This window comes from Histoplasma capsulatum, genomic scaffold (assembly GCF_000149585.1).
Source record: "Histoplasma capsulatum NAm1 scaffold_1 genomic scaffold, whole genome shotgun sequence".
Lineage (NCBI taxonomy): Eukaryota > Fungi > Ascomycota > Eurotiomycetes > Onygenales > Ajellomycetaceae > Histoplasma > Histoplasma mississippiense.
The window spans coordinates 6,319,301-6,327,674 of NW_001813982.1; the positions used below are offsets into that span (position 1 = coordinate 6,319,301).

The following is an 8,374-nucleotide window of genomic DNA, read 5'->3' on the forward strand; positions in this document are numbered from 1 at the left end:
CCCACCGAATCAAACAGCCCACAGTACTGTATCGCCCCGGCTCGTACCCAATCACACAAGTGAATATCTCCTATCTCTATACTCAAAAAAGTTACGCAAGATTAAAGGACCTAATGTGGCTCTAAACATTAATGCCTCAGACGCTTCAGAACTTGACTTCAACATTGAGTTCATCAATGAATATAAGCTTCAGCATGGGGTTGCGCGTGTTGAGCCAGATTTCCATACAGGCTGTCGATGTGATGATAAGTGTGATTTGCACAAATGCGATCATCTCTCATATGAGGAGGAGTCGGAAGATCGCATTGTGCCTTATCAGATGGGTCGGGGTGGAACGATTGTCCTCAGACAGGATTTCCTTAAACGAAGGGCTATGATATATGAATGCTCCCGGCTTTGTCCTTGTATGCCAGGTTGCTGGAACCAGGTCGTTCAAAAAGGACGAACTGTTAAATTAGAAATATTTCGTACGTCGAACCGTGGCTTCGGTAAGTGAAGCTTAACTTCTTCCAGTGCTTCTGCTTCGTTTCGGGTTTATTAACGAATTCGAACCCTGTTGCTTCACAGGCCTACGCTCCCCGGAAAGTATACAATCAGGTCAATACATTGATAGGTACCTAGGCGAGGTAATAACCAAAAAGGAGGCCGATGCCCGCGAAGCTGCTGCAGGGGATCCAGCGAGTTACCTTTTTCAACTTGACTTCTTCCAAGAGGATGATGAATGTTACATTGTTGACGGAAAAAAGTACGGGTCTATCACGCGCTTTATGAACCATTCCTGCAACCCTAATTGCAAGATGTTCCCGGTCTCCCAATATGACGCTGAGCAGAAGATATTCGACATGGCTTTCTTTGCTATAAAAGATATTCCTGCGGGAACCGAGCTTAGCTTCGATTACTGCCCCAACTATAGTATAGAGAGTTCAAGATATAGTGACCCTCAAGATGTTCCATGCTTGTGTGGTGAGCCGAACTGCCGTCGTAAACTGTGGCCAAACCAGCGGAAAACTATGCAGCCCGAAGTGGAGTGAGTTGCTTTATTCTTTTTGTCTGTACCCTTCCCTCTATTTCAGAATAATTTGCATTATGTATACTGCACCACTCACATTCTCCCTATTGCATGAAAAGATGCTCGCTTCAGGACAATTTTTGCGCTCATTCCATTGTCATTTCATTTTTGTTTTATTATTCTACTTTGATTGAGATTTCGTTTTGATTTATTCCAGATATCCAGCTTCCGGTTTCCAGTCTTTCTTAGATGGTTTATTTTACCTTGTGATTTTATTTTTGTATTCTTTTCCTTTGTTTAGTTTCCCCTCCGATGCCTTTCATGCTTGAATTTTTATTCATTACAGATGCGCTTGCGGTATGAATGCTCGGCACTACATCTACATCTAATTTCTGACTTGACTCTCTTGTATCTATACCGGGGATGCTTCGGATCACCATTGATTGTTTTCCCCTTTTCTTACTCTTATCGTTCTAGAACATATTGAGCACCAGGTCAACTAGTTATCTAGATACCCCTCTTGCATTGATGAAGCAGAGCATGTGAAGCTCCAGTTCTGCCTTCTTACTCCTTTGACTTTTGCCTCATTAAAGAGTTTATTACAACTATAGTTCAAAAGTCTGTTTCTACTTTTACAACCGTCAAACTATACTCTTACAAATATTCAATAAATCTTGCTTAATTGAATGGAAGGAAAAACACTTCTTTTCAATGATTCAATTGAAACTTGATTATAACTATTCCAAATTATATCTAAGTAAATTTAGAGATGAATCATGATTTAAATAGTAGCTTGTGTTCATATTGCGAACTGGTTGAAAATTCTGAATATAATAAGAAATCTGTATTAAGATACCAGTGTTAAACTGAACCAGATAATCAGTGCTAAATGATAAATCAAAGTAAATAATTGCTCTCACTAAAATGTAACATTATATAATCTGAATATAATCTGAGATTGATTATAATTTTGATTAAAATTTAATTTTAATTTTTACAATTATATATAGTAATTTCAGTTTCCTGTTATTCTGAAGTGTACATCACTTTCTATTTCTAGGGGCAGCCTGCCCCTTTCACCCCCTTCCTGGGGGTGGGCAAACGGACCTCTCAACCCCAGGGATGAAGGTATCTTTAATTGCTTCAAAAGGGTGGACAGCTCAGGCACAACACTCTATAGCAGGAGCTTCATGAAACATGCAGCCGGGGCAAGACGGAGCAAAAAGCTCAGAAAGCCATGCTCTTAGATATTACATATCATTGGTAGATATCATCATTGATATATCATCGCAGATATCATTAATATATGTCGTCACTAGATACCATCACTAGATATCACTAGATATCCCAGATTTTTTCTCCCGCTGTTACCACCGTAAAGATGCTTCTCCGGCTTCAAATTTGCTTGGTCCCGAGCATAATAAATCCCGCCAAACTCCTAGAACCTGACGGAGAGCCAGGTTGGGCTGAAAACGAGCTACATCGAGCCGAAGTTTCATCTTATCAACAAGTTGCATGTTGTTCCAAACTTGGCTAAACTGGACTCCAGGCATTTTGTCCATAATTAGCTACTCAGCCCTACAGAGTTTGCTGCATGGGCAATCCCAAGAAAACACCTTAGGTGCGGGTGTTCCCAGGAAGTTGCGGACCTTGCAAGTATTAGCTTGAATGATAATAATGCAATCAGCAAGTTGTATACGCACAAAGTCCACCGTAGCTATCTCGATCGCTGTGGTAAAGTAAGCAATGCCGGTATTGGGGTTAGGAACTTTTGCAATAACAGTTTAGCCGACATCCATTGTCAGGACAAAATTCTTGTTAAGCATGCCATCAAGGCACTTGTCAGCGTTAACGCAACTTTTACCCCCACTGACTCGGGTGAAATACGGGCGAGCTCATTCATGTTGAATCTGAATGTAACGGAGCGCAACCTGGTCTCCATCTTGTACGAAACGACCACGCGTAAATGAAAAGAAGTCTCCACAGTTATTCCCAGCCTGGAACAAGAAGTCAGCTGGGAAATAAAGTCAGGAACAAGAATAGACCTTTGTCCGCCAGGACTGCAGCTGTTGATGTTTTCGTAGGATAACTTTGATAACCATTGGAGGTGAAAGATGATAAGGTGGTTGACTGAAAAGCTCGTGGAATTCAGCAAGGTCTTTTTTGCAAACTTGGGAGCTTAGAAAACAATGCCATGATACATAAATGAGACTTATAAGAGGCACGACATGAAAATATCATCTATGGACGAGAGAGGAAGGTATTTTCAATTTAAACTGTGTTTCTTAATTTGTTTTCCATATATAGAACCTCATAGATCTTAGATACTTGCTCTGTACTCTGGTAGTTGGAGGGATCCGAGCCCTTTCAGAAGAATGGGCAGATGTGCCTCTCTTTTCCAGATTCGTTTGTAAGAGGGGCATTCACGTTACCGTTCAATTCAGTGTGTGCTTTACTATGGCTAATTCCGCCTTTTTGATACATGTAGTTGGCGACATCCTAGACCGGCTCACTTCTGGTTTCTCTAACGCCCCATTCCTTTTTGACCCCGTTGGACACCTAAAATCCAGGATTTTTCCCTTCCCAATGTCAGTCATCATCTTAGATTCGACTCTCAAGTGCTGGCCACAACTGTCAACTTTCAGTAATCTCCAGGGTATCTAGGGCCACCTGTTCAAAACCTATGGTTTCATATTCCTCCAATAAAGGGGTTGAAATAGGGAGGGAAAAAAAATAAAGAAAAAAATAAAAATAACAATATTCGACATTTGAAAAAGGATGATATCGACGAACATTCTTATACCACTTTTGCAGAGGGATGCACAACAATGGGTACGGTATACCGTGCACGTAAAAAGGTGACGAAAGAAAGACAAAAGCAATCGCCAGATATTAAGTAGCAACAGAAATAGGTGAGGTACCGACAAAATTAGACTGGACAAAAAAGAAAACGAAAGCCGCTAGTTAAGTGAAGAATTGAAAATTGCGAGGAAAGCTATAAAGACGTTCTTTTCATCATCATAAAATTCAAATAGCATTGGCCTTTAGACCTTTGAGAGATCCCAAACTCAACGCCAGCCCTTGCGATCGACTTCGGATTCGCACAAACCCGGTGATTGGTCCGTCCTCGCCTTGTTTCTCGATGCTGAGATTTGCAAGCGCGTCCTCACCTGGGGGGAACGAAAAGATAAATGGTTAGTTAGGAGTCCTCAATCTGGGAACTACAACACAACGGAAAGAGTGAGGAAGTGAAGAATAAATATGATAAAACTTTACCGAAGACACTTCGAGCATAAAGATTGGCGCTCAGGAATTGACAATCCCCTTCAAGCGATGCCTCTGGCGTCAAGCAGCTCATGTTCGTGCTCTCCATAAGCTGGGACAGGAACTCTCTCAGCGATTTTGCTTTGGAGTTAATATTGACTTTGTTTTCCCATTCGAATTCTGTCCACATGGTACGGAACTGGGATTCGGTGCAGTGGGCTGGATGTATATAGTCCATGATATCTGCTTTGATGTCGTTCAAGATGACAACATGGGTCTCTGTAGAGCTCGCTCCATCGTAGACGACGTTTCCAAATATAACGCCAGTGTCTGTCGATGAAACTTTCACGGTAGCTTGTACGTTCAAGAAGTCATGAGGCCCGAGGTTCTGTGTTGTTGGGCGCTCAACAACCTTGAGGTCTCCAAGAGTGGCGAACTCTACTGACAAGTTTTGCAGGGTCTCTGTCGTTTGATTGACGAGCAGGACATCCAAAACAATGTCAAACTGGTGAACCTTAACATACGCTTCAGCATAGACGGGGTCAGAGAACCCAGTGAGCTGCACAACTCGACTGAGCTTAGATGACAGGTCTTCATAAGCAGAGTCACCGCCAGTAGCCTTGGCGAGATCAAGTTCAATTTCGTCAGCTCCTTCTTCGGCAGATTTTTTAGCGAGCTGACGGATGGGGATTGTGTCGTCGACTTGGACGGCCGCCTTGGCTTTCTCGTCTGCTTCTTTGGCTGCGCGTTTCTTTTCTTCGACTTGGACCATAGCACGGAACGCTTGTCTTGTATCTTCAAGGAACGTCGTTTCTAATTCCTTATGTTGGGCAAACTCGGCCAGAGATCGAACACACGACATGATTCTGTCCACAGAGTCCTCGTCGATCAGGGCTTTGACAAATTGAGATTGGCCGACTCGGATAATTGAGATCATGATAAGCATCGCTTCAGCTCGTAGAGCATTGGTTCGAGCGGTGTCTTGGGAGACCTCAGAATGTCTCATGACTAGCTTTGTCAGCGTAGACGACAAAACAGTGGCAAGGAAATAGTCCCCATCGAGGATAAGCTGTCGGAGTGGCGGTTTTTGCGCTGCCTTGACTGCTTCTAGTTTGGCAGCCTCGCTGGACTGGCTGGTAAGAGCGCTCTCAGTAGCATATGTGCCATCTGCTAATACTTTCCTTGACCCTGTTGGAGCAGACGGCTTGGAATGGCCATTCACTTGCTCCTTAATAGGGCCGTCCTCGGCGGGAACCTCGTCCAATAAGCGCTGCTCAGAAGCCAAAATGGGAATTTCCCCAAGGCTAGCCCTAACACGTTTCCAGGCTTCTCTAATGTCGTTGGCTTCAAGAGAGTATTCTCCAATTACCCATAAAACCCCCCTATATACTTTACCCGCACGTACTTCGCTAAGAGTGGATACTAGGCGCTCGATAATGGATGGCCTTAGCTTGGGGAACTTCTCAACTACTTCCTTGACGAAAGAGATCACGTCAACGGCGGAGTTGTTGTTAAAGTCGGCAATGAAGTCCATAAGAAGATCAACGACACTGGCTGCAATTTCAGAAAACTTAATTGCACACTGATGGATCGATTGGATAAGCAATTGCCGGTATTCGTTGTTCTGCAGAATTTTAGTCAGCTGCGATATTCATTGTTTGAGGGGGAGAGTGTGAGTTTAAAATAAGTTGATCGTTGATACCTTCTCATATTGTTCGTCAACTGTTTTAGCCAATTCCTTCTTCAAGAGCATGACGATTTCTTCAACATTTTTGCTAGACACCATTTCCATTACAATGCCCAACGCTTTCCTTCGAACATCGATATCCGGACTTGATAGAACTCGTAAAATTTCCATTGTCAGATCATCTAGAACTCCTTCATTCCGTATCCGTAGCTGGTCGACTCTATCGAGTACAATTAGCTTCACATTATTGTCGGCTTCTTTGATGCTCAATTCGATCAATTTCGATGCAGCTGCCTTCACCGCCACTGGATTGCTTGTAAGCGCTGTGAGCGACGTTGCTGCTTCATAAACAACGGTACTGGCTCCCGCATCCAAGAGATCGAATATCAGTCGGAGATATTTAGCCTATATTAATTTGTCAGTTCCCGAAAATTTGACTAAAGGATGAATCCGAGAAGGGAGCGAACCAACCTTATTCTGGGTATTTTGGATAGCATCCTTTCTTATAAACTCGAGTTCGACGAGCTGAAGCAATTCATCCGCGTTTGGTACACTGTCAAAAGCAGAGCTAAGATACTCTAAGGCCTTTTGATGGCTGACTGTAAGTAGTGCAGCAAAGGCGTTGCGTCTGCAAGTGGGGTCAACTTGCGATCCCAAAAATGTCTGGATGAGGTCTGGAGCATCGGGGATCAGAGACTCGGAGAGTTGGAATATAGACGCAACGGCCCAAACAGCATTTTTCCGCACGTATGCGTGCCGGTGGTCTAAACAGGCACGTGTGGAGGACAGCAATGGTTCGAGAAGTTCGGGTTCTTTAAGTTTGCACAGAAATCGGAGCGTGTTGCCGCGGATATATTCGTTAGGATGTTGTAGGTCATTCCGGATGCCGTTGCTACATGTAGCACTGCCATTTAGCAAGGCCTTATAAAATGTCATGGGGCATTTCACAATATCATACCAGACTAATATCATCTCCTGCTTTAGTTTTCCATTGCTATCCAGCTTGGGACAGATCTCGTAGTAGAAGTAGAGAAGCTTCTTCAGCGGCTTGCTCTTGGACGGCATGACAAAACGAATGATATGCATAAGCAGTTGGGGCATTGGGTCTCCATTCAGCATTACAATCAATATCCGTCTCATGGTGTCTATTTTAGATTCATCTGTTCCTTTCTCAAGCTGCGTCTTCAGGTCCTGGAGGGTAGGCTGGTCGGCAACATTGTCCTGATGCACCAAGCTGTACGCATTTTCCAAATACGATGCCATTTTGCTAACCTCTGCTGCGGCTTGCTAATCGGGAGGCAGTCAGGCTGAATGGCGGTATCTAGACAAGGGCAGCAAATTCGGGAAAGGCTGGCGGGGAGAATGTGAGCTGGAGGATCCCTTTAAAGTTGGGGAAACAGGGGAACATACGGCGATGGGTTGGAGAAGTAGAGGGTAGATGGGATTCGTGACAATGTGCCTGGGCCCCGCCTTAATCCGAACAATCATCTGCGCCGGTACAGGACAATTGGGGGAGAGTGGATATTGAGCTGATATCTTTGCAGCGCTGGGTCAAGGTCCAACCTGTCCATTTGGCAGGTTGCGGCTATGGGCATTGTGTGGATGACTAAGCAGGATTTAACCCACTTCAATGCTCCTACAAGATGAACCTCCACGCAAGATAACGCCGCGATTTACGAGAGCAAGACAGGAGCAAAATATGGCAAATCCGAATGAACCTTTCTATGTTCGCTACTAGTAAGAATAATCTCTACGGCCCAGGTTTCCTCAGCTGCTGATAATCCTCGTCCAGCTCAGGTCATTCTGGGCGGTTTGGACATGAGTTTCTCGGTAAGAATATATACGAAACGAACCTTACGATTCCCGTTTACTCACAGTGTCATTAGAATTCGATTTTAGATCTCTCGGCGATGGTCGAAGCGCGTCTGCTCGGTATGCGAACAACTCCAACTATCGAAATGACTCCCTGATCCGCAAAGAGAGTAGGTTTGGAATATACCGCCCCACCTAAATAGGACTCCTGCTAAGCAAGACAATAATAGTGTGCGTCAGTTCCCTGATGATTGCAGAGATCAAACGCATTATCAAAGAGAGCGAAATCATGAAGTACAATAGACCAGCCCATTCCTAAGTACTTTCTTTTCAGCTTTATAACCGTTATACAGGGAAGATGATTCGAGATGGCCGCAAAAGAACAAAGACGGACGGCAGGAGTTAGAGATCAGGTTGGGAAATGAACATATTTCTTTCGAGGTAAATAAGAACTGGGCCCTCAGCTGTTGCAACCCTATAGACACATGTGTATTTACTGGTTGCGATCAGACCGCAAAAATAGGATCCCTCGTCGATGTCACCGAGTCAGCCCCCCCATGATATTGCGAGTATTCTACTATCTTGTCCAGGACCTTAGTGGG

General features: G+C 44.1%; 3 protein-coding genes across 3 annotated transcripts in view; 2 read left to right on the forward strand and 1 right to left on the reverse strand.

The window, feature by feature from the left end:
• The window catches only part of HCAG_01813 (predicted protein), a gene marked incomplete at both ends in the record, with an annotated part of 1,837 nt that extends 806 nt beyond the window's left edge, over nucleotides 1-1,031 (forward strand). The window contains 2 exons of the mRNA XM_001544716.1: nucleotides 141-488; nucleotides 568-1,031. Of these exons, the coding sequence (XP_001544766.1) occupies nucleotides 141-488; nucleotides 568-1,031 (812 nt within the window). The remainder of the gene's footprint in view (nucleotides 1-140; nucleotides 489-567) is intronic.
• A 3,005-nt stretch (nucleotides 1,032-4,036) lies between these two features.
• On the reverse strand, nucleotides 4,037-7,223 carry HCAG_01814 (coatomer beta subunit; the record flags this gene model as incomplete). Its single annotated transcript, XM_001544717.1, has 5 exons — nucleotides 4,037-4,179; nucleotides 4,286-5,897; nucleotides 5,976-6,365; nucleotides 6,432-6,852; nucleotides 6,919-7,223. 5 exons carry the CDS (start codon nucleotides 7,221-7,223, stop codon nucleotides 4,037-4,039), a joined length of 2,871 nt encoding a protein of 956 aa, XP_001544767.1.
• Nucleotides 7,224-7,590: 367 nt separating this feature from the next.
• Nucleotides 7,591-8,178, forward strand: HCAG_01815 (mago nashi protein; the record flags this gene model as incomplete). Its single annotated transcript, XM_001544718.1, has 4 exons — nucleotides 7,591-7,697; nucleotides 7,753-7,790; nucleotides 7,847-7,942; nucleotides 8,126-8,178. The coding sequence occupies 4 exons, from the start codon at nucleotides 7,591-7,593 to the stop codon at nucleotides 8,176-8,178; spliced, it is 294 nt and encodes a 97-aa protein (XP_001544768.1).
• Between the last annotated feature and the right edge of the window lie 196 nt (nucleotides 8,179-8,374).